This window comes from Myotis myotis, unplaced genomic scaffold (genome assembly GCF_014108235.1).
Source record: "Myotis myotis isolate mMyoMyo1 unplaced genomic scaffold, mMyoMyo1.p scaffold_m19_p_9, whole genome shotgun sequence".
Lineage (NCBI taxonomy): Eukaryota > Metazoa > Chordata > Mammalia > Chiroptera > Vespertilionidae > Myotis > Myotis myotis.
The window spans coordinates 24671750-24697229 of NW_023416401.1; the positions used below are offsets into that span (position 1 = coordinate 24671750).

Here is a 25480-nt window from a genome sequence, read left to right on the forward strand (position 1 = left end):
GCCAGGGCCTGATCGGTAGTCCTGGGTGACAGACAGAGACAGGGCTGTGAGTGGTGATGAAACACTGGGCGACTCATCGGGGTGAGATGACACCATGAGGTCTGACGATTCAGAATACCCCCCTGCTTCACAGTCTGACCCTGGGCTTAGGCAAGATGCTGATGTCTATGCTTGTGATTCAGCACTCACGTGTGTAATCACTTCAATCTTGGCTAAACTATTGGGCTTCCAACTTAAAACCATGCACAGCAGGGACACTGCCCCCTAATTTTTAAAGAAAATTTATTTTTTTAAATTAAATATCAAAATTTCTATCGTGATAAAAAATTTAAAAACTTTATTGGACTTTATTAAACCTATGTTACAGTTTAGTATTGCTTTTATTTTGAATTATATAAGGTGTGTGGGGGGGGTGTACCATGTTTCTGAAGTTTAGGACCTTTAATGGGTTTAATCTGGGTGGCCCTGCTGTTAAGGAAAGTGGGGTATCTGCTTTATACTGGAAAAGGGCTAAACCTGCCCTGTCTCCCCCCCAAATCCTTTACAACCTTATCTCTGTACCCCAACATTAACCACTGGTTTAAAAGATGGTGGTTCCAACAATTCCTATTATCAAGCCCTGCTTCCCTACCCCCCACACCTGCACCCCAACCGAGTGTGTGCCCTCTATGTTCCCTGTGTTTAATTCTGTAAGAACACCTCAAATCTAGCCTGCACTAGATTTTGGCTGAAAATCTATGACTTTGAATATTGTCCAGTAGCTTTTTAGCCCATATTCAGATTACCAGCTACTACCAGAGTGCTTAAGGTGGGTCAAGCACTTGACAAAGCAGCTTTACTCTCTAAACAATCTTATGTACTAGGTACTATCTTTTGTTCAAACAAAGAAAACAGTGAGGCTCAGGCAGATAGTTATCACCCAGGGTCATAAAGCTTAGTATATCCTCAATAAATGTTAGCTGTTTGACAATAGAAAATGGCAAAACTGATGCAAACCCAATCAGACTTCCAAGCATATGCTCTTGGCCATTCTTAAGGGACCACACCTCCATCCTTCTAACACCCTCTTCCTGCCCCTCACGTACATATCAAACCCAGGTGTTTAAACCAGAATCACTCAGGAATCTACTTCTCCCCCCCGTATCTAATCACCTGCCAATTTTTAAATTTTAATTACTAAGCAGCTCTGAGCTGTCAATTTCTCTCCTTCCTCATGTTTACTTCTGTTTCAAATCTTACATGGACTACCTGGTCTTCTCTCTCTAAACCCATTCTCTATGTATACAGTGAATGAAGACACAATTTATTCATGCCACTATGAATATGCTCCCCACTGCCCTCAGCGTAAGGTCCAAACTCTTTAGTGTGGTTTATAAAGCCCTTCCTAACCTAGTCTCTGCCCATTTCTCCCCCGTCCAGCTTTATTAAACAAGTCTTTAAAAATCTCCCTGCCGTGACCGGTTTGGCTCAGTGGATGGAGCGTCGGCCTACAGACTGAGGGGTCCTAGGTTCGATTCCGGTCGAGGGCATGTACCTTGGTTGCGGGCACATCCCCACTGGGGGGTGTGCAGGAGGCAGCAGATCGATGTTTCTCTCTCATTGATGTTTCTGGCTCTCTGTCCCTCTCCCTTCCTCTCTGTAAAAAATCAATAAAATATATTTTAAAAAATCTCCCTGCCTTTAACATGCAGACTCGTCTACTCTCCAGCAATGCCATCCCACTTCCCATCTCTTAGCTAACTCCTAACAATTCTTGGCTGAGACGTCACTTTTTCCAGGAAGCCTACCATGACACCCCCACCTGGGCACCTTTGAATTCCTAAGTCACAGGACTAGTCACACCACATTGTACCAGTTGTCAGCTCATTTTCACCCTCTCGGAAACTGTGAGACAAGATGGTAGAGCGAGTGTCTGTCATTCTTAAAGCTGTATCCCAGAACCTGAAGACCTCTGTCTCCTTGCCTGCTCCCTCTCCAGGAGGGTTCCCGCCAGTCCCTGCCCCTGCCTCTCACCTACCCAAGCATCTTGCCTGGAGAAGGTACCTATTGGTACACTTTTTGAATGAGTTCAAGACTTTACTCACCAGCCCTTCAGTTTTAGAAGGAATAGATGCATTCTGCTGATAAATCTGACTGCCTATATAAGTCTAAAAAATACAGAATGGCTGCTAATTCATAAAAGCTGTTAAAGGGCCTTAAAAGCGTAAGTCTATTTTAATCAAATACCTTATAGTGCAAATATAGTAAATTCACATGCATTTTACTTTTACATACTCATAACAAAATAATTACATAGACTAAAGTTGCAGTTTTTTCCTAAGTGAGTCCTCATTTTAACCAAACCTACAAAGCATTTATTGAAATTAATGTTCTGGCAAAGCCACATACTTGAATCGAGCAGTGTCAATGCTGTAGTATAAAAAAAATGAAGTCTCAAGATGCAGAAGCAGTAGCCCTATCAGCAACCCCTCTTCTGGGGAAGGACCCACACACACACTCCTTCGCCCAATTACTATGATGCTATACCTCTTAAGAGCTTACGGACTGAACAGAATGCTTGTATCAAGTAAAGACTTTCACAGAGGAAAACTGTCATAGAAATACATTATTACTTTTTTTTTCTGCTCCTTAAGGATATTGCAATAGAAATATATTAACGATGGCCTCAAATATCCAATATTTTTCTATTTTCTATTTTAAATCAAAGTTGTAGGAACCTACAGGTCTTAATAAAGAACTCTCTTCACAGCACAGCTGTAGTTCACTTTACAAGGCAAAAATGTTCCCTTTGCACTATATCCTTAAAAATAAACAATGTACATGTAAATAAAAAATTCAGATCCTGTATCAATCATATTCAATCCTGCCTTGGGATATACACTTGGATATAGTCAACTTCGCAAAGCATTCACTTAATATTTTAGCTGAAGCAAAAGTACAAGGGCGTTCAGCAAAGGGAACCTTTACGTGGTGTCCCTGGCACTCAGAGGCTCAGCTGAAGTCTCGATTGGTGAGGACAACTGGAGCCACAAGGGTCCAGGCGTAGAGGAGGAGGCAGACCCAGCTGGAGCTGATCTTGACCCACACAGCTGGCCACTTGCTGGTAACATTCTGGAACTCCGCATCAGGGCTAAGAAAACAGAAGAAAGTCAGGAAAAGGAGCCTGATACCAGCATCGGGCAGCCCCCCAAACAAAGCCAGGAAATTCTCCAGGGAAACTTGGCTGACACTAATCCTTACTAAGGTTCCAGAAGGGACCTGAGGAAACTGCTTTTAGTTTTTATGAGCAGGGAACCCTACTTCTCCAATGGCTTTTATCTTCTTGCCAGCATGAAGAGCCCTAATCTTTGGGCAAAGTTCTACGGGAACATCTGGCTGTTCTAGATACTGGTAAAAGTCTAGATTGAAATGGTCTCCATGAAACTCTCCTTCCTTACCAATCATTACTTCGATCAGAATATTCTGTATGATTCTCTCTAGACACAGAGAAAAATTAGAGAACAAAGACTGACTTTATGTCATGATTGTCTCTCTCAAGCACTCAGGTTTGGAAGAGCTCCCCATAATCTGCACTGTAAGAATCCCAACTGGATTTTAAATCCAAGAGGAGAACAAGTCAAAAGTATTTCAGAAAAGAGCACCGAACACAACTTGTTATATAGGTAAGAGAAGGGGATTCTAAAGTCAGGAAAATGGATGGAGATTTTACAGTTGGCCCAAGGAGGCTAAGTGATCTTCCATCTGTGTTGTCTGAGCCTCCTACCTGTACCAGCCAGTCACGGTCATCATGATGTACAAAGAAGCCAGGCAGAGCATCAAGTGGAACATAGCGTAGCTGTACTGAACTCCCTCTTTCTCGTTGTCCATAGCCCGCCGAGGCTGTCCCTCTTCTTCATCGCTGGCACCGTTGGTAGTTGTTTCACGGAGGATCACGCTTTCACTTCCTGACAGGGTCAGCTTACTTACCTGGCTATTGGTAGACGTGCGGAAGCTAGAAAGTGATGCCAAGGAAAACAAATCAGAAATGGGCATGAAGATGAACTGCTGCCATTGGCTTATATGCATGAAGGCTATTTCTGAACTGCTCCTACTTTGGGGCCTGACGGGCTGAAAGGCCCTGCTTGAAGTTCTGAACTGGTGCCTGCCATCACAAGACAGACAGTACTCTTACCAGTTAGTACTTGATGGTTTAACTGCTTAGGAGTTTCCCCAAACATACTATGCTCTCAATGTCTACTTCCATGACTTCACACATACCTCTCCTATCTTAGAATGTACCACCCTCCAACCTTCTCCCAGATAACTTACTTATCCTTCAATTCTCTGGCCATGTGCCATGTCCCCTGGAAATCCTTCTCTGACATCTCCCCATCACTAGGCTGGGTTAAATTCCCACAGCTCTTTATGCTTCCCTCTGCCATAGCACTTACCATTCCTGTCTTTCTTGCTACTCACAGAACTCCTTAACAACAATGACCTTAGTCATCTATGCTTTCTGGCACATAACAGACGCTCACTAAAGTTTGTTAAATGACTCAATAACAAAATACATATAAATAAAGGACAAAAACTACATGATCACCTCAAGAGACATAAAATAATGCACTTGACAAAATCCTTTTTAATATAACAAAAGCACTCCAACTAGGAATAGAGGAAAATTTTCTCAAAATAATAAAGGGCGTTTATGGAAAACCCAGTGCTAAAATTGTAACAAAAGAAATTTAAGACTTCTACACTAATAACTATAAACCACTGAAATAAATTAAAGACCTAAATGAGACATCCTATGTTCATGGACTAGAAGCCTTAATATTGTTGAGATGATAATACTCTCCAAGTTCATGTACAGATTCAACTCAACCCCTTTCAAAATCCCAATTACCTTTTTTATTTTTTGGCAGAAATTGACAGGCTGAACCTAAAATTTACATGGAAATGCAAGGGACTCAGGATAGCCAAAACAATCTTGAAAAAAAACACACAAATTTGGATGACTCACACTTCCCAATTTTAAAATTTACTACAAAGCAACAGTAATTAAAAAAGTGGTATTGGCATAAGGATGGACATACATATCAATGAAGTAGAATTATGAATCAAGAAATAAACCATTACATTTATGGTCAACTGATTTTTGACAAGGATGCCAGGACAAGTCAATGGGGAAAGAATAGTCTTTTCAACAAATGGTCTGGGACAACTGGATATCCACATACAGCAGAGTGAAGTTGGACCCCAGACCTCAAACCATATACAAAAACAATAAAAAGACAAATAAGCCGGTTTAAAACATCCAACTGTCCATCAATTGATGAATGGATAGATAAATGAAATGTAGTGTTATCACACAATGAATATTATTTCCAGCAACAGAAAGGAATTAAAGACTGACATATACTACAACATGGATGAACCTTGAAAACATACTAAGTGAAAGAAGCCAGTAACAAGACCATATAGTGTATGATTCCACGCATATGAAACGTCTGAAAAGCAAATCTAGAAACAGAAAAGAGATGACTGTCTGCCGGGACAGGAGGGTAGGGGGAATGGGGAGTGACTGCTAATGAGCATGGGCTTTCTTTCTAGGCAAGGAAAATGGTAAAATTGACTGTGGTGATGGCTGCACAACTCTGAATATACTAAAAACTACCGAACTGTACGTTTTTAAAGGGTGAATTTTGCGGTATGTGAATTTTATCTTTAAAAAAGAAAAGGCCAAAAGAAAAACAAACAAAAATATGAAAACAAATGAGTATAGCTGTGTTTCACAGAAATTACTAACAAAAATAGGCAGGCAGACTAGGGCTGCAGTTTGCCAATCCCCACTTTAAGCAATCATTAAAACAAAACAAAACAAGTAAATCTACACATAATGTTATATAAAGCTGTCCAGATTATAATGACAAATTTGTATTTTAGAATAGTAAGTGTATTTATATGGCATGTTCCTAATTTATTTACCTTATTTATGTATTTTTAAAGATTTTTATTAATTTTTAGAGAGAGAAACGAGAGGGAGAAAAGCATTGATGTGAGGGCAATACATCAATCAGCTGCCTCTCATACCCCCACACTGGGGATCAAGCCTGCAACTGGGCCATGTGCCCTGACCAGGAATTGAACCAGCAACCTTTCAGTACAATGGATGACGCCCAACCAACGGAACCACACTGGTCAGGGCCCTAATTTATTTTTAAAAATTATATTTCAAGTGATATAAATAAAATTGTGTATATACCCCAGCCAAGTGACTCAGTTGGTTGGAGCATCATCCTGTACACCAGCGGTTCTCAACCTGTGGGTCGCGACCCCTTTGGCGGTCGAACGACCCTTTCACGGGGGTCACCTAAGACCATCCTGCATATCAGATATTTACATTACGATTCATAACAGTATCAACATTACAGTTATGAAGTAGCAACGAAAATAATTTTATGGTTGGGTCACAACATGAGGAACTGTATTTAAAGGGCCAGAAAGTTGAGAACCACTGCTGTACACCATAAAGGTTGCAGGTTCAATTCCTAGTCAAGGCACATAGCTAGGTTATGGATTTGATCTTGGGTTGGGGCATGTGAAGTTTTTAAAGATAAGCCAACCTATTTTCAGAGCCACTGCTCTAGCTGATTTGTTTCTCCTCCTAAACAAATGAGAAGGTATCTCTTTGTAACATTGGGAAGAATTATTTGATGAGAGGATTTAATGAGTTTTAAGAAATGGGTAACCGAGGCAAGTTGAGGACTTTTAATAAAGAAGAGTTAGGCTGTTACTAAAAAATTCCTCATATACTTTTTGAAAGCAAAAAAGCTGCTTCACCCATATTAACCTTCATGAGAATCTTGTTCTAAGTATTTTTAAACTTACCTAGAATACACAAGGCACAAAACTAAGGTTAACAGCCCAATAAAATTCCCAGTCTCCAGAAGATGCCCACTCTGCGTTGGTGGAGCAGAGGTAGGGACCAGAGCAGTTGAATTTGCAGGAGCCAAGGTTGGTGCAGTCAGGTGTGTAATGATGCTCCATAGGCTTGGGTTGCAGGAATGATCTGAAAATGGGAAATATTTTATTATCTTTAGTGACAACCCATCCTGTTCCTATAAAGGATTTGAAGGATATGGCTACACATGCAGTCATGACATAAAACATGGGAATGCTATATTTAAAAGAACTTGAAATTTAGCAGTCAGTAACGTATCTGTGTTGCAATTAGTGACTTAGTGTTGGAAAAAAAAGAAACAATAATTTGTCAAATTTCACAAACATCAATCCTGATTTTACTGGTTTTGACATTTAATAAATTTTCTTGGTTCTACAATTATGCAAAGGCTTTGAGCATAAGGAGTTTATCCCTAATTTTGTTGTCACATACTGACATAAGAACATAATAAAAGTTGAGCCTGGCTGGTGTGGCTCAGTGGTTGAACGTCGACCTGTGAACCAGGAGTTCGTGGTTCCATTCCCGGTCAGGGCACATGCCTGGGTTGTGGGCTTGATCCCCAGTGTGGGGTGTGTAGGAGGCAGCCGATCAATGATTATCTCTCATCATTGATGTTTCTCTCTTCTTCCCTCTTCCTCTCTGAAATCAATAAAAATATTTTTTGAAAAAAGCTGAGTCATTATTAGAGATTCTGCAATAATTGTTTCCCTTTCAAAGGAACCCACAGAATACTCTATTGAGAAACAACCCTATATCTGCCCAACTGGTGTGGCGCAGTGGTTGAGCACCGACCTATGAGCCAGGAAGTCACAATTCGATTTCCGGGTCAGGGCACATGCCCGGGTTGCAGGCTCAATCTCCAGTTGGGGGCATGCAGGAGGCAGCCAATCAATCATTCTCTCTCATCATTGATGTTTCTATCTCTCTTTCCCTCTCCCTTTCTCTCTGAAATCAACTTAAAAATATTTTTTAAAAAAGAGAAACAACTTTATAATAACTACAAAAGATTTCCTACAGCTATTTCCTCTAGAGCCCGTAACACCAAAGTAAAACACAATTAAAACAATTCTACAAAGAGCCAAGACAATCTTGTCTTTTCTAGCTCTCAACCAATTTGACTTAGTCCAGGGAAAAGCCTAGAACAGCAATTTTCAACTGGTGTACCATAGAATTTTTAAAACATGCAAAATCTGACTATTTAGTCAGGGGCACTAATCTTTTTCCCCTTAGATTGTCAAATAAAAAATGACTACAGCCAACATTATAGTCATCAGTGAGAATCAATCAAAATTATACCTATTGTGTGTTTTTTTTGTCAGGTTGGCAAAAAATAAAGGTTGGAAATCGACAGCCAAGACTAACATAAAGGATTGCAGTTCCTTAGACTGTCAGCGAGGAGTAGCTATGAATAGACATGGAGAATAAAACCTCAAAGGCAAGTATCTGCAGTGACATTATACTTTCCAGTGAAGTTTCAGTTTTCTGTTTGTTCATTTGTTTGAATCTGCTCTAGCTTTACTTTTTACTCTACCAAAGGAATAATTTCCTACTTTCATCAGATGAATGTGTTATTGCCATTCTCTTACCAGGCTCATTGGTCAGGGCTGACCATGTAAGGTATATGGTGTAGAGTGTGATGATGGAGGACTGCAGGAGGCCAGAACGAGGGTGGTGTTCCTATAGAATCAAAAAGAAAACAATGCTACAGGGATTGCAAGGGCTGACATTCTAAAACTTGGTGTACTTCTCTGGGATCCACTGAACTGTTATTCACTAAGAACCTTCTGATGTTGAAAAGATGACAAGTAACCTTTCAGTTTGAGCTAGCTTGAAAAAGAACCCAGGAAGAGGAAGCATATATTCTTGGTTCTCAAGGCATTTCATAATCCTGGAAATTCCTGTTTATCACACAAAGGCTTCGATTTATTAGTCTCTTAGTGTAGCGGAATCTAAACTCAGCTTTGCCACTAACTAGCTGGGTAACCCATCATCTCTCTGGAACTTCACTTTCCTCATTTTTAAAGAGGGGTGATGTCTAGATGTTCTTTTCACATCCTATATAATAAAAAGCTAATATGCAAATCAACCGAATGGCAGAACGACTGGTCGCTATGACAAGCACTGACCACCAGGGGGCAGATGCTCAACATAGGAGCTGCCCCCTGGTGGTCAGTACACTCCCACAGGGGGAGCGCTGCTCAGCCAGAAGCCGGGTTCACGGCTGGCGAGTGCAGTGACGGAGGCGGGAGCCACTCCCACCTCCATGGCAGGGCTAGGGACACCTTGGGGGATGTCCGACTGCCAGCTTAGGCCTGCTCCTGCATGGGGAGTGGGCCTAGGCCAGCAGTTGGACATCCCCCGAGGGGTCCCCGACTATAAGAGGGTGCAGGCTGGGCTGAGGGACACCCCCCTGCCGCCAGTGCACGAATGTCGTGCACCAGGCCTCTAGTTTCATATAAACTCCATTAATTTTTAAAAGTATGTTATTTAAGTGATAAAACTTAGGAGCATGAGTTTTGTTTTTAAGTATTAAAAATCAATTCTTTTTTCTAGTTTAATCCCCCTAAAATATCTTGGCTAATGATTCATAAAAATCATTCTCAAGTTGTAAACAATCTTATGAAATTATAAATTCTCAAGTTGCTTAGGTTTTCTTAAATGATAAGAAAATTACTCATTTAATTATACTACAGGCAACTCAATGGCACTTTTTATAATTACTAAGTTATAATTATGAAGACTTTATCATAATATGGAAAAATGTTTAATTTGGACATAAATTCATATAGGAGGTTACCTAGGTTTCAAGTTTAGCATTAATTAAAAATCCCACAGGAGGAAGAAGCAGAAAACCACCATACCTGAATTTTTGGATGAATGGATATAATAGAAACCACAACACAAAGGATCAGATTAATACTGATAAAGAACTTGTTCTCTGTGCAGCCATCTGGTTTGGTGTAGTATATGTAGAGCAAACTGACAAAGAGGATTGAAGCGATATACAGGATGCTTGTGACAGATAGTAAAACTGAAAAGAAAAAAAAACCACAATATGAATATTCCCAATCCTAACAAACTTTTATAAATGAAGACCAATTTTCTTCTCCGTATAAAAATAGACATTATTTCACTTTTATGATGGTTACTAATTTACAGTGAAATGACAGAAGCCCTAAGGTTGAAGTTTCAGATTGTGTTCGAGTTGGCTCAATGTTAAATTACAAAATCCACCAAACAACTGAATTCACTTCCTGGATTACCTAACTTGAGTTCATGGGTTAAAAAACCAGACATCTGATCATTCTAACCAGAGTAAATTCTAACTAAATACAAAATATTGTTCATTATAAGCTTTTCTTAGGAACCTAAAAGATCTCTTAGCATTCAAAATGTCCCAGTTCACAGCAAGCTCAGTGCTAGGGATGGTGTTAGCACTAAACAGAACAGACAGGCATCTTTTGTGGTCGTTTTTCCTCTGTAGCCGCTGGCTACATAAACCTGTTTCCTATCACAATATGACCACATCAGCGGGATGATCGATCAGTCGGGGGGACTCCATGATTGCCCCAAAGAGGGAGGCCCAGGCCACCGACCAGTGGGCTGTGGCGGGTGGGCGGGGCCTCCCTCGGTGGGGCAATCCATCTCGAAGCCCTGGCTGGGTAGGTGGGGCCTACCTCTTTGGGGCAATTGATCGCAGGGCTCCTGGACTATGAGAGGGCACAGGTAGGGCTAAGGGACACCCCCCATCCCCAAGTGCACGAATTTCGTACACTGGGCCTCTAGTGTTACTATAAAATAATGATATACATTAGGTTACTAGCAGAGTTCTTAATGCTTTTCTATCTGAACATACAAGATTTCTCTACTTTTAGTTTCTCCAAAGTAGGGCAAATCTACAATTCATTATTAAACTCTCCTATAGTTGGAGTGATCCAAAATGAATTATACAAAACAGAAGTAAATAGGTTAAAAAAAAAGAAAAAAAAGAAAGATAAAAAAGAAAGAAAGAAATTTTATTAGTCAGGAAGAAGGAAAAGTTTCAGGATTCCCAATCCATAATGATAGACAATTTAAAAAAATATTTTTCTGCAATATAGACATTACAGATTAAGTGACCAATAACAGGGCAATGGTTAAATGAATTATGGTTTACCATGCCATGGAACATCAGGAATTGTATGGATTGGAATACCATGCAACTGTTAAATGAGTAAGACATACCTATGTTCACTGATAGGAAAGAATATTCATCATACAGTAAGTGAAAAGAGCAGCCCTAGTCAGTTTGGTTCAGTGGATAGAATGTCGGCCTGCGGACTAAAGGGTCCCCGGTTGATTCCGCCCAAGGGCACATGCCTGGGTTGCAGGCTCAGTCCCCAGTAGCGGATGTGCAGGAGGCAGCCGATCAATGATTCTCTTTCATTATTGATGTTTCTATATCTCTCTCACTCTCCCTTCCTCTCTGAAATCAATAAATATATTTAAAAAATAAAAAGAGAAACTTTCTGTATTAAAGGTTACCAAAATTAAAAAAAAAAGAGTAAGTCATAGAACAATGTATAGTATAAACCTATTTACATTTAAACATAACTGAATTCATTCTTATCCAGTTGGTGCTGTTTATATTATCTGTGCTACTACCTTCCAGTGGTTACATCTGGAGAGGAAAGTGGGTTGTTGCAAGTTGGTAGAGTTGCATGTTTTATTCTTTATAAAATTCTACCATTTGTGTTTATAGTAAAAATGGTACTATTTTTTTCAATTTAAAAAGAAGCATCCTAACTATATAAGATGAAAAGAAAACTAAACAATTTGATAGCATGTGCTAAAAATATCCATACCCTTTCACTCTTCTACTTCTGGGAATTTATTCTAAGGAAATAATCAGAAATGTACTCAGAAATATGTTATTAGGTATTTATTTCTGTACTGTAGCCAAACTTATTCACAAGCTGTGGGAAACCACCTATTATCTTCACTAGCAGAGAGGCGTGGACAAGGAGCCCAGAATGCTGATGACCCTTGAGCCCTGGCAAAAGTCAGAGCTCTGCACCCACTGTTTAGTGGAGACAATGGTAGCTGAAGCAACTTCCCCACCAGATAGTCATGTAAATCCTTACTGATAAGATAGTCTGTCTGTTACTGGAACTTGCCGGCCTAAGGGCTATAGGTGGATCCCAAACTGAATAAAAGGATGGCAAGGCCTGAGCAGAGGCAGAGTCCATCTTCTTGCATTGGGCTCTCACCTGGCCCTCCAATTTCCAAATTATCATTTCTTATCTCGTCTTTTTCATTTGTGTGTGGCCCTTTTTCCAGATCCCAAACCCTGAACCACGTGGGACATGGGTCATTCACAACAAGCTTATTTCTAAGTTTTTAAAATGGTCAAACTATAAACTATTTGAAAATATATTACATTTAAAAAATAAATAAGACACAAACATATTATACATTTTTCAATGACTTTTTCCTATACATAGGAGATATACATGTAGACTAATATGTTAACAGTGAGTAATAATTACTGGGGACTTAGATTTTGGGTAATTTTCGATTTTCAAGTTCTTGAAACACAGAATCTATCTACACTAATAAAAGAGAAACATGGTAATTGGCGTACGACCGCTACCCTTCCCATTGGCTAATCAGGGCAATATGCAAATTAACTGTCAGCCAAGATGGTGACCGGCAGCCAGGTAGCTTGAAACTAACATGAGGCTTGCTTGCTTGCTTCAGTGACGGAGGAAACCAACGTTCCCTGCCGGCCGCTGCAGGCCTCTGAGCCTGCAGTTTCAAACACTGTAACAAATATAGACTAAACAAAACCCCACAAACCAGCTTTCAGCTGGCTGGGATCTCAGAGCTGGAGTTGATACAGAGTTTCGAGAACTGAAACAAACCAGATACCTGCTTTCAGGAGCGGAGGCCTAAGAGCTGGAGCCTCAGAGCTAAAGCTGGCCCAGAATAAAAAAAGAAAATGAAAAAAAGGAGCAGTTGGGAGCTTCAGTCCCAGCCTGAAAACAGCCCTCAGCCCCTCACCCAGACTGGCCAGGCACCCCAGTGGGGACCCCCACCCTGAAGGGTGTGTGACCAGCTGCAAACAGCCATCATCCCCTCATCCAGGCTGGTCAGGCACCCCAGTGGGGACCCCCACCCTGATCCAGGACACCCTTCAGGGCAAACCAGCCGGCCCCCACCCGTGCACCAGGCCTCTATTCTATATAGTAAAAGGGTAATATGCCTCCCAGCACCGGGATCAGCGTGACAGGGGGCAGCGCCCAAACCCCCTGATCGCCCTGCAGCTCTGTGTGTGACAGGGGGCAGGGCCACAACCTCCCTATCAGCCCTGCTCTGTTCGTGACAGGTGAAGGCGCCCCAACCCCCTGATCGGCCCTGCTCTGTGGGTGATAGAGGGTAGCACCCCAACCCCCCCCCACACACACACACACGGGCCCTGCTCTGTGTGTGATGGGGTAGAGCCATAATCTCCCCATTGGCCCTGCCCTGAGTGTGACAGTGGTGGCGTGGCGCCCCAACCCCCTGATCGGCCCTGCTCTGTGGGTGATAGAGGGCAGCGCCCCAACGCCCTGATCCGCCCTGCTCTGTGTGTGACAGGGGGCAGTGTGCCAACTCCCCTATTGGCCCTACTCTGTGAGTGACGGGGGGGCTCCCCAACTCCCTGATGGGCCCTGCTCTGTGCGTGACAGGGGGGAGCTCCCCAACCCCCTGATCGGCCCTGCTCTGTGCGTGACAGGGGGTGGCGCCACAACCTCCCCATCGACTCTGCCTTGAGTGTGACAGGGGGCGGCACCCCAACTCCCCAATCAGCCCTGCTCTGAGCCCAACCAGGGGCTGCACCTAGGGATTGGGCCTGCCCTCTGCCACCCGGGAGCAGGCCTAAGCCAGCAGGTCGTTATCTCCCAAGGGGTCCCAGACTGCGAGAGGGCACAGGCCGGGCTGAGGGACCCCCCCATCCCCCCCGAGTGCACAAATTTTTGTGCACCGGGCCTCTAGTTATTTTATAATTGGGGGGGGGAGGGGTGAGGTGAAGTCAGGGCAAGCAATCTCAACCATTATTTTTAAAACTAAAATACAGCTGGGTCATTGTTCCTAATAAGTGAAGGGTTCCAAAGTCCCTCCCCATTATTTACAGGCTATAAATTATGTTCCCAACTTAAAAATTTTAAGTACCCTTTTTCACCAAAAGGATTTTACAAGAGGTGTGGGGTCATACTCTGAATAAAGCAGTAAGTACTGTTCACTTTCTTCTGCCTATGTTGGCAGATGTCCCATATGAAGAATGCATCTGAGTCCCCTTGTCCAGGTAAACAATTCCCCCCTTATATAAATGCATGTAGTTACATTACAAATCTCAAAATAAATGAATTGGGGGGGAATCCAATGATTTATATTATCTGTGCTACTCCCTTCCAGTAATGCATATAATTCAGAATTAACTCAAGGGGAAAGTATAGTTTTTAAGTCAGCTCGACCCTGAAAGTTTGTACATTTAAATCAATGGGCCCTAACCGGTTTGGCTCAGCGGATAGAGCATCGGCCTGAGGACTCAAGGGTCCCAGGTTCGATTCCGGTCAAGGGCATGTACCTTGGTTGCGGGCACATCCCCAGTAGGGGGCGTGCAAGAGGCAGCTGATCGATGTTTCTCTCTCATTGATGTTTCTAACTCTCTATCCCTCTCCCCTCCTCTCTGTAAAAATATCAATAAAATATATATTTAAAAAAAAAATCAATCAATCAATCAATCAATCAATCAATGGATGTTTTTCTTGTTCGCCCTGTTTTATGTAGCATAATGCAGTGTGTCTCTCATAGTTGAGTTAGATACTTACCAGCATACCAGCACCTTGGGTTTCCTTCTTCCATTCGATTTACACATGATTCATTTATAGAGTGAGCCATGTCTACCAACAGCACCAGCTGGATAAGAATGAAGATAAAGGCCCCAAGCATGCCAATAACAAACCAGACTACAAGTCAAAAGAACAAAGTTATTCTTTACCATACAAGTAACATTTCACAATGTTGCTAACATTCTAAAAAGATTTCAATTCAAGTAAGAGATAGGTGGTAAAAACATATTCTGTGTCCAACAGTTCAGCAAGATTACTCCAATTCCAAAATCAAAGGCATTGTCTGAGAAGTGTTCTATGGGCTTCAGATCTTTTAAAACTTGTTTTATCTTGGGCCAAAGGGAGCCTAGGATCTAACATTCCAAATGCTACTATAAGCCTTTTCCCTTTACAGGGAGGAAAAAATCATAGTGGAAATCCACATGTCACTCAATGCCAGAGTAGCAGGCTAAGGAAGGAGGCTAAGACAGGGGTGGTAGAGCACATGAGTTATAAGTCCTTATGGTGACAAGCTCTCTGATAAACTGAGTATTGTCAAGTAAGAAGATAGACTGTTAAAATATTGACAAACAATTAGCATATGGTTCCCGAACAGCTGAGAAGTGACCTGAATGCCTTAATATCTTAATATTAGTACCAAGTCAAATAATTGGACACCACCTCCTTTGTCAGTTCTGCAAAATCAATACTGAAAACATAGTTTTAACTTAATCATATAGAGTCTGTATATATTATAATTAAATAGTGAGCCATACCTGTGGTGAAATAACCCCCAGGAATGTAGAAAGATCCAACCATGATACCAACAATGGCAGCAATTTTGAAGAACCAAAACCTGTTAAAATATTTAAAAAGGCATTTATGAAATACTAATTTTCACCCTAATAGTGAGAAAATGAATTTCTAAAATGCAAAAATAAAGCCTTAGTAGCATTTCCAACATGACTTGACTTAGATCTTCACTTGATATGAGGCTACTTCATTCAGTACTTCACACAATTTAAGAATAAACAGCACAGGGAACAGATCATTCACATTAAGAGGAACATGTATCCTTAGTTTCCCTACTTTTAGCACTTAAAGATAGGACTTTTTCTAGAATTCTGAAGTGTTCTAGATAAACAATGTTAGCTAAATATAGGGCAATTAACTATTAGGTGTGGGGAAAAGTTATTTCCCAATCCTTCTTTTACAACATAGGATATAAGGGCCTTGCTCACAATTACACAGTTCATCACTGGCAAAGCCAAGACCAAACCTGGCTTTTAGTCCATGATCTTTAAAGACTCCTTGTATGGCAGAGTGGAAAGAATCAGGCTTTGGAGCTGGACAGACCTGAGTTTCAATCTCAGCTCCAACCTCATTGGCTGAGATCTCAAGCAATTTATATAACCTCTCTCAAATTTAGTTATTGCATCTATAAAAAGGAGATAATTTACTTATAAAGTTTACAAAACTCCCTTTACTCTTCAAACGAGAATTAGGGGAACTAGGGGCCAGGAATAGAAAGAAACAGAGTAAGTAAATCAGTAGCTCAAATATATCCACTGTTTATCTTTCTGAATACTATCCTATATAATAAAAGCATAGTATGCAAATTGTCCCCTGACCAGAGTTCTTCCGGGAGTTTGACCAGGGGGCGCCTGGCTGGCCGGGGGAAGGGAGGGAGGCCTCAGCAGGTGGTGGCAGGCGGCAGGCGGCCGGGGGGAAGGGAGGGAGTACCTGGTCAGCAGCCACTAGGGACCCTACTAGTGCATGAATTCCGTGCACTGGGCCTCTAGTTTAAATATAACATGCACATCTTATCTTTTAACAATAGGAAGGAAAATAAATAAATATCTTTGTTTATGTGGTACCTAGCACAGTGCTTGAACTATTTCACAGGTGTTCAATAAAATCTAGAAACTTGAAACAATAGGCCTGGGGCAGAGGACAGAAGGAGTCAATCAATGGGGGGAAGGGAGACACATGTAATACTTCAACAATAAAGATTTAATTAAAAAAAAAAAAAGATAAGCCAGCCGGTGTGGCTCAATGGTTGAGCACCAACCCATCAACCAGGAGGTCAGTTTGATTCCTGGTCAGGGCACATGCTGGGCTTGCAGATTCAATCCTCAGTAAGGGGCCTGCAGAAAGGCAGCCGATCAATGATTCTCTCTCTCTTCCTCTCTCCCTTCCCATCTCTAAAATCAATAAAAACTTATTTAAAAAAGAAAAAAAAGATAAGACTCTCCTCATCCCCTCTACCTCCTCCAATGCTACAGGTCTCCAATTGAAAATGACACTGAAACAATTTCACATGTACAATAGGTCAGACACACATCTGGGCCACTGATTTACATACTCTACTGCTCCCATCAGAATGGCAACATTAACTGCTGAATGTGAAGGTCCACACCATAATGTAACAAAGTAATAATAAATAAATCTTACATACCCATTGTGTATTGCTGCTCTGGGATCTTTACTTGTTTTTACTTTTAACATGAGTAGATAAAAGGCAAAGAAAAAGATGGCCAAGGCAAAGCTGATCCGATATACAGCTTTGAAACCGACCTGCACATTACAATCTGTATCAGCCTTTATATCGGCCACCTTGATTTTAAATCCCCCTTCACAGAATCCAGGAATCTGGAAAAAATAATGTCAATGTTACGGGAACACCCACATTTAAACAGATTCTACCCCACCATAGGAAAGTTTGGATTTAAGAAACTGACTACTTCAACAACTCCAAGACCATCCTGTGGGATTGTTCTCCATGTCTTCCAATCATTTACAACCTTGCCACCAGAGTATAAACAACTTGCATTTCGGAAATAAAAGTGAAATGCTCTCTTCTTTGCGCTTCTCTACTGATGAGCTTATCTCCCATTATCCCAGGAATCTTCATGCTACAACTCACTCCTTTCAAAGGCCTGGATCAGTTTAAATGTTTAAGTTTTAGGGCCACCCTTTTAATATCTGTTGTCTCTCTCGGTTGTTAGACTAAAACCTGAAGATGTTCACTTAAACTTCCTTTATTTCTGGGAAAGGACTAATCCCTTCATATTCTGTATCTTGACTATATCCCAAATTACAATGAATTTCACTGACTTTCGTAAGTGAAGAAATAAGTAAGAATATTAATGTCAACTAAAATTTTGCAGAATATAAAAATAATCAGTACGTTAAGGGTTCTGTTACTTCTACTAACCTTCTTCAGCTGATTTTTTACCCCTTCCGTTTGCATGATGCAGGATACAACAGTGCCCAGGATGAGAATAGAAGCATAAATGAGGCGAGTCACAGTGGAATTCTTACTGTTGGGACAGCAACCGCATAGCAAACACGATGCGCCACCACAAAGGCATGGAACCTGTAATAAGCACATATGGCCATCTGAGAGCTTTCAGTGGACTCCTTCCTGACATAGGTATCGCAGAATAGAAAACGAAGCAAGCCAGACTTTGACAGTTCTAACAGAGAATTACAACTGGGAGGAAGTGGTGAAAAGTATGGGCTCTGGAGTCAATGTTATTTCTGCCACTTTATCTCAGCAAACCTTTTTCTCCATCTGTAACATAGACTCTAACAGAATCTTCCTCCCTCAGACATTACTGTATTAAATAAGCACTCAACACAGTACCTAAAACATAGTAAGCGCCCAATAAATTTTACTTATATTCACACAGGTGTCATATTATCTTTAAAAACAACATATCTTAATGAGAAAAATATACACCTAACTGCACTTGCTATTTACCAAGAACCCTCGTTACCAAATCTGATATTACAAGCAACATTACATGGAAACCCTTATAAATAACTAGAGGCCCAATGCACGAAATTCATGCAAGAGTAGGCCTTCCTTCCCCCGCCTGCCGGCACCGGCTTCCCTCTGGCACCCGGGACGGCTTCCCTTGCAGCCTGACTTCATGGGGAAGGACATCCAGTCAAATCAGCATATTTCACTTTTATTATTATAGATGATAGCAAGAGCCATTATGCTCTATTCAAGAGTAACCTGGAGACCTGGCCAGTGTGGCTCAGTTGGTTGGAGTGTCCTCCAGAACACCAAAAGTTAGTGGGTTCAATTCCCAGTCAGTTTGCATATGGGAGGCAACTGATAGATGTTTCTCTCTCATATCGATGTTTTTTTTCTCTCTCTCCCTTCCTTCCTCTCTCTAAAATCAATAAAAATAAATAAATACATAAATAAATAAATAGTAACCTGGAGATTCCTCAAAAAGTTAAACATAGAATTACCATAAGACCCAGTAATTTGAGTTCATCGCTGAGCAACTGTGTGTAAATGTGGGTTTTGCAAGCATAGATAAACTCTTTCTCTTGCTAATCTGTCTTTTGTCACAGGTCCCTACCTACCAACCAAGGGTGGAAGAAAAGTTTTTACTCCCCTATTTTATAAATAGTGAGTTTAACCCACTTGTGGATTATAAAAATCAACTGACCAGAATTTTTTTTTAATGTGGTAGAAAAATTGTACAGCAGATGGTAAAGGTAAGATTTCATGAAACTTGTGCCTACATGGATGTATTAACTCAACTATGTAAAATTTATTTACTTTGGGTCAAAATAAAAATAACTTGGAAAGCCACTGCTCTCAAGGAACCTACCCTTTTTAAGATCCACAATCTTTTTAAAAATATATTTTTATTTATTTCAGAGAGGAAGGGGGAGGGAGTGAGAGAGAGAATCATCACTGCCTCCTGGGGATCGAACCCGCAACCCGGTATCAAAAGGTGATCTGGTTCATAGGTCCACGCTCAACATGGGGACGGGAGGGAGAGGGAGCGGAGGTGGCCCTAAGAAATGGTAGTGGAATGAGCCCAGACCGTCCTCTGAAGTGAGTATACGAGGGAACTCCGCATATTCTGTTCTATAGGTCCTAAAATTCCCTTTTTAAAACATGGAGTTTACAATCTACAAAATGATTCAACTGTATCCCACAACAGCATTCCAGACGGAAGATGCTGGAGTTATTATCCTCGTCTTACGGGACTTACACAAGGTCCCCAAAGTTCAGACGGTGGCTTCCAATTTTGAATAATCTACAAGGCCTTCTTCCTCTTGCACCAGAACTGCACAGGCCTCGGTTAAACCCACAGCTCTGCCACACACTCTGTAGCTTTGGCAAATTCCGCGCTACAGGATAAAAATAGGATTCAAACCACGCAAATTAAATGGCGCCACCTTAAGAAGGTGCTTCGAAATGAACCCGAGAGCTCCTGCTTTGGGAGCTCATTCCTCGGTCCTATTCCAGCGGCGGCTGAACCCAGAGGCCAGAAGGCTCCTGGGGGCGGGGCAACGGAAACTGTAAACAATGGCGGCCTGGCCTCCTGCGCTCATCAAACGCGGAAAGCGAGCCGTCTGCTCCCGATCGCGGATTTTGGCCTGGACCCTTGGATACTCTCCGCAGCTCAGGGCCGGTCCCTCCAATTCCCGGGAGTCTGCAGCCGAGGCCCGTTCGGGTCTGATCTCGGGGCTCACTATCGCCCCCCCTCGTCCAAACCACAGGTCAGACCGAGACACTAGCCCAGGAACTCACCCAGCTGGCCAGGGAGCAGACGCCCAGCACAGCTCCCATGGTGACGCCGAAAATGGAAGCGGCGGATCCGGAGGCTTCTCGCTGCGCGCGGTTACTGCCAGTTGAGGTGTCTCCTCAGAAACACCAAGGTTTCTCAAGCCGGAAACGCGCGGCCAGCGTCATTGCGTGGCCCCGCCCACCGTCATTGCGTGGCCCCGCCCACCGCCCTCGGCCGCGGCTCAGGAGGCACCTGTCATTGGTAGAGAAAGAAGGCGGGGCTAAATCCTCGCCAACCGAGGAAGGAGGCGGGGCTAAACCTGCCAGCGCTTTAGGATTGTGGAGGCTTGATTTCTTCACCTCATTTGTATTCCCTGGGAGCCCATTATGTGTCAACATCTGGGATACTGAAGTTGTTAGGGGCAGAAATAGACTATTAGAAATTGACTATAATTATAAGAAATATTAATCATGCTCTGTTAACCGTGATTCTTTTCTGATTAGACAAAGCACAGTCTAACCTCGCTGAGAATTGTACGCCCTTGGGACATGGGAGCTAACATCGGAATGCAGTCTGTCCTCCTTCGGAGAGCTGCCTATCATTGTGGAAAGATTTACAACCTCGGGGCACCTAGTCCTGGAGGCACCTGCTCTTTACAACCCCCCGCCCCTACTACCTGTAATCTGGCTGGCGCCGCTTTCTGTAACTCTGCCCCTCCCCCCTCCCCCCATCCTACATGACTTGTAATCTGTAATGATTGTCCCGTGCTCATTTTCCCATACCTGTAATTCCTACTCCTCCACGTAATCTTGTCCTTCTACCCAATGTAAGCAGTTGCCTTATGGTGGGGTGCAGAGCAGATTTTTGTGGATGACCTACTGCTCTCCCATACTGCTGGCATTATTGGAATAAACGCTCATATATGATTCAACCCTGTCTCTGCTTAATTGGCTGAAGTAGTGACAGGCTGCCCAGACCCCTTGGTTGTCCCGTTACAAAGTGTAACCAGAATTTATGGCCTAGTTAAGAAGAGACTGACAACATAAATGCACCATAACATACGGTATTGTGATCAGTACTATGAAGAAGTAGCCTAAGGGAATATTCTTTCAATAAAAATTTAATGCCCACTAGGTACAGGGAAAGCAATTTAGTTGTGGGGGAAGGAGGGGGTGGGGGAGGCCTGGGAGGTTGTTCTGAGGAATTTAATCTGAGAACTGAAAGATGAGTCAACTTTATCAGGGAAAAATGAACATTGTTTCCTAAAATGTGGGCTCTGTATATCATTGGAAGGCACAGTGAAAAAGTCCTGTTTCAAACCATAGAAAAAGTTTGTTTGAGACTAGTATGTATTTAACATTTTTCTAACACTTGCTTATCTCCCTTTTTAACAGAATGAAGGCTTCATTTTCCACATCTCTCCACAGATAACCACATCTACAGTTAAATAACTTTTATTTCAGGGTTTGTGTGTGTGTGTGTGTTTGCAAAAAACTTCCATTTCTACCAACCAAAGCTAGTTTTCCATTTAAGCAATGAGGTAAAATTTCTTTTGTAGATGTCAGCAAAAAAAAAATTGAGATTCTATTTAAAGAAAGAAAACTTGAAAGTGATTTATTTAAATACATAACAGTGTAGGTGGTATGTAGACTTGCCAATGATGACCATGTTGTACAAATGCCTCATGTAGGGGGAACATTTACCTGAGAATACAAAAACCATAGAGCTTGGAATTCTATATTTAGATTGGAAGACACCTTAGAAATATAGTCAGATCTCTTCTTTTACTGAAATGGAAAAAGGCTCAAAGTGAAATGGTTTGCCGAAGGCCACAGGAAGGGTTGGTTTATGGCAGATGAAGAATTGCTCAAGCTTTCCTACTTCCTGCCTTAGCCTAACTCCTCCCCTCCCCCCAAACACCTGCCCAGGGCGGGCTGCTTCAGGACCACTGAACCTTCCAGGTAGCTCTTAAAACGCTGTTATCAAAAAGATTTATTTATTCAGCTTGTTCTTTAAGGGAGAACACACACCAGGGAAACCGTGAGGAATCTTGATAAGAGGGACTTGGAAAGAGTTTATGTTAGGATTTGGATACTCTACGGGTGGTTTAAGGAAGTGGGGAATTGTTTTGAATTGGACACAGTCAGGAAGCAGGGACAATTTGATGATTAGGCATCTTAATTTTTATCCTGGAGGTAAGAAGATTAAGTAAAGCAGGGCCAGAATTGTCATTGAAAAAGAAAAAGAGAAGAAAAAATAAAGCAGGACCCACTCATGTTAGAAGAGGAAGTTGTTGAATCATTGTGTGTCTGCCTTGTTCCAAATAAGCAGTGGCCTTGTCTGATACTTGTTTACATTCTGTGAGCACTGTTGATGTCGGGAACACTGGGTCAAGCCAGCAGCTGAAGAGCTTTTCATTTTCTGACCTGCAAGCATGAGTCCTCCCAAATGTGGTATCCTGCCCATCTCTGTGTTTTTAACCCCAAGTGGCTCAGTGTGCCTCCTCTAGGTGGCAAAGTCGGAGGAAAGCACATCTTTGAGATCCTCTACTCCTATTTTCCACCTCAGCAACATCTCATCTAAGGTGGGGGGCTCACTGCCACCCAAACAGCCCCTCCCATATTTACCTGTTGATTGTCAAAACTCGATGTGTTTTTTTGTCGCCTGTAGGAGAGGAAAGGTTGTCTTCTCCTGTTAGGTTCAGTGACTGGCCAAGCATGGAGGCTTCTATACCAATTGATCAAGGCTGGTAAACTTCAAATTTGTAGAGAAGTGGTAAGACAATGGAAAGGGGTTTAGGCTTTTTAGGGGGCATGCTGTGGGAAGGTAGATAGTGGCAGAAATTAATGGAAGATAAAGATTTTTTTTAGCAAGATTTGTTATGTAGATTTCCTCTCACTGATAAGAGCAGGGGTGGGCAAACTTTTTGACTCGAGGGTCACAATGGGTTCTTAAACTGGACCGGAGGGCCGGAACAAAAGCATGGATGGAGTGTTTGTGTGAACTAATATAAATTCAAAGTAAACATCATTACATAAAAGGGTACGGTCTTTTTTTTTTTTTTTTTTTTAGTTTTATTCATTTCAAACGGGCCGGATCCGGCCCATGGGCCGTAGTTTGCCCACGGTTGGATAAGAGTCTAGAATTGTCTCCTATGATTATTTTCTGCCTTCCCTGGGGAGTGGGGGCAGGGGGGGAACTTAATAAGGGAAATTTATTGGGTGAGGGCAGAGAGTCTGGGTCTATTTCTCAATTGCCTTCAGCTCAAAATAATCCTTAGAAAGTGGCATATTTTGGGGGTGGCACATTCGGATCTCCTACATTCCTATATATTGTTTGAAAAGGTAATACATGTGCTTGGTTTTTGAAAATACTACATTAAAGCTCTAGCTGGCTTGGCTCAGTGGATACCCTCACTCTGTCCCACTGACCGACGGCGACCCCAATCAACCGCAGGAGACGCCACTTGATGCAAACGGCATGAGGCTTTATTCCAGCGCGCTGGGGCTCAACCCATACTCACTCACGCAGGAGTAGAGGAGTTGGGCCCCCAGCAAGCAGGAGTAGAGGAGTTGGGCCCCCAGCAAGCGGTCTTTCAGCTATTTATATGCAAAGATCACACATCAGGGAGGGGAGTGGCATGCAGGAGGGGGAGAGGAGAACAAAGAGATTCCAAAGGGGTCTGGTTCGTGTCTTGATAGGGCATTCCTGCCTCGTGTTTTCACAACCTGTTTATCTCAAGGTTGATTGAAGCCCGGTTTACTCAGCCTGCCCTTTGTTGGGGCTATCTCCTGAAACAGCCTTAGGGAGGGCGTCATTCTCTCTGTTCCTATCTCTAGTGGGGGAAGCCTAGGGAGTTGAGATAAAACGGGCAGCTAGGCCTGGCAGCTGGGCCTGTGCAGTTTGTAACATTCTTTTATTCTTTCAGCATCAGTCTGCGGACTGAAGGGGTCCCAAGTTCCATCCCAGTCAAGGGCACATGCCTGGCTCCATCCCCAGTAGGGAGCCTGCAGGAGGCAGCCAATCAATGATTCTCTCTCATCATTGATATTTCTCTCTTCCCCTCTCCCTTCCTCTTTAAAATCAATAAAATATATATTTTTAAAAGAACATACAGTGAAAATGCATTATTTTAAACCACCCCCCCATCTCCCAGATCTCTTTCCACAGTTCATATGTGCATATGCCAGCATTATATATATATATATATGTGTGATCCATCACCCCCTTTCACAAGTCTACATCTAAATTGTATCTACATCTTTATCTTCCTGGGTCTCTCTCTTGCTATAGTAAGCTTTTTTATGGATGCACCATAATTTATTTACTCAATCCCCTACTCATGGGCCTTAAGACTGGTCTTGATACTTTTTTTAAAATATATATATATTTTATTGATTTTTTACAGAGAGGGAGAGGGATAGGGAGTTAGAAACATCGATCAGCTGCCTACTGCATACCCCCCACTGGGGATGTGCCCGCAACCAAGGTACATGCCCTTGACTGGAATTGAACCTGGGACCCTTCAGTCCGCAGGCCGACGCTCTATCCACTGAACCAAACCGGTCAGGGCTGGTCTAGATACTGTTACAAACAATGGAGCAATGATTATCCTTTGGATTCGTGTTCCAGTGTATCTGCATGCTAATTCCAATAAGTACAATCGCTGGTCACAGATTAAATTATTTCCAGTATTGAAATTAAATGTGGTAACCTAATTCTCACCTTGAGCCCAAAGAAACAGGCTTATTATTCGCCACAGCACCGCTTCGGAGATTTAAAAAAAAAAAAAAAAAGGCACCTGCCACCCCGCCCAAGTCAGGTTTCCTGTCTTTATTCCCAGTGCGAGAAGCTTCCACCTGCGGCCGGCCCTCTTCCCTGATGGCCTGCACCACAGGTTACAGGGAGAGAAACTGAGGCACAGGCAGGTCGGAGGCTCCAGTCCTCCCCCGGCCTCGCTGCCCCCTCCCCCAGCATTCCCTTCCTCTCTCTTCCCTGGGGGCCAAATCCCAGCAAGCCGGACCCCACGCCGGATCCTCGCGCTCTGGGGCCCGACGCCCACCCGCTGTCCCCCTCCCCGCCGCGGAAGGACCGGCGAAGCCCCCTGGTCCCCTCCGAGCCGCCGTAGCGCGAGCCGC

General features: G+C 42.6%; 1 protein-coding gene across 2 annotated transcripts; it reads right to left on the minus strand.

Annotated features, from left to right (window-relative positions):
- Positions 1-320: 320 nt before the first annotated feature.
- SERINC3 (serine incorporator 3) lies at positions 321-20522 on the minus strand. 2 transcript variants are annotated; one of them, XM_036323656.1, is made up of 10 exons: positions 20366-20522; positions 18014-18175; positions 17255-17448; positions 15573-15652; positions 14797-14934; positions 9805-9974; positions 8530-8620; positions 6871-7051; positions 3764-3991; positions 321-3130 (listed from the first exon to the last, which is right to left on the minus strand). In XM_036323656.1, the coding sequence occupies exons 1-10, from the start codon at positions 20402-20404 to the stop codon at positions 2992-2994; spliced, it is 1422 nt and encodes a 473-aa protein (XP_036179549.1). In that variant the 5' UTR covers positions 20405-20522; the 3' UTR covers positions 321-2991. The 2 variants fall into 2 exon arrangements, with proteins under 2 accessions (XP_036179549.1, XP_036179550.1); XM_036323657.1 differs by lacking the exon at positions 14797-14934.
- Between the last annotated feature and the right edge of the window lie 4958 nt (positions 20523-25480).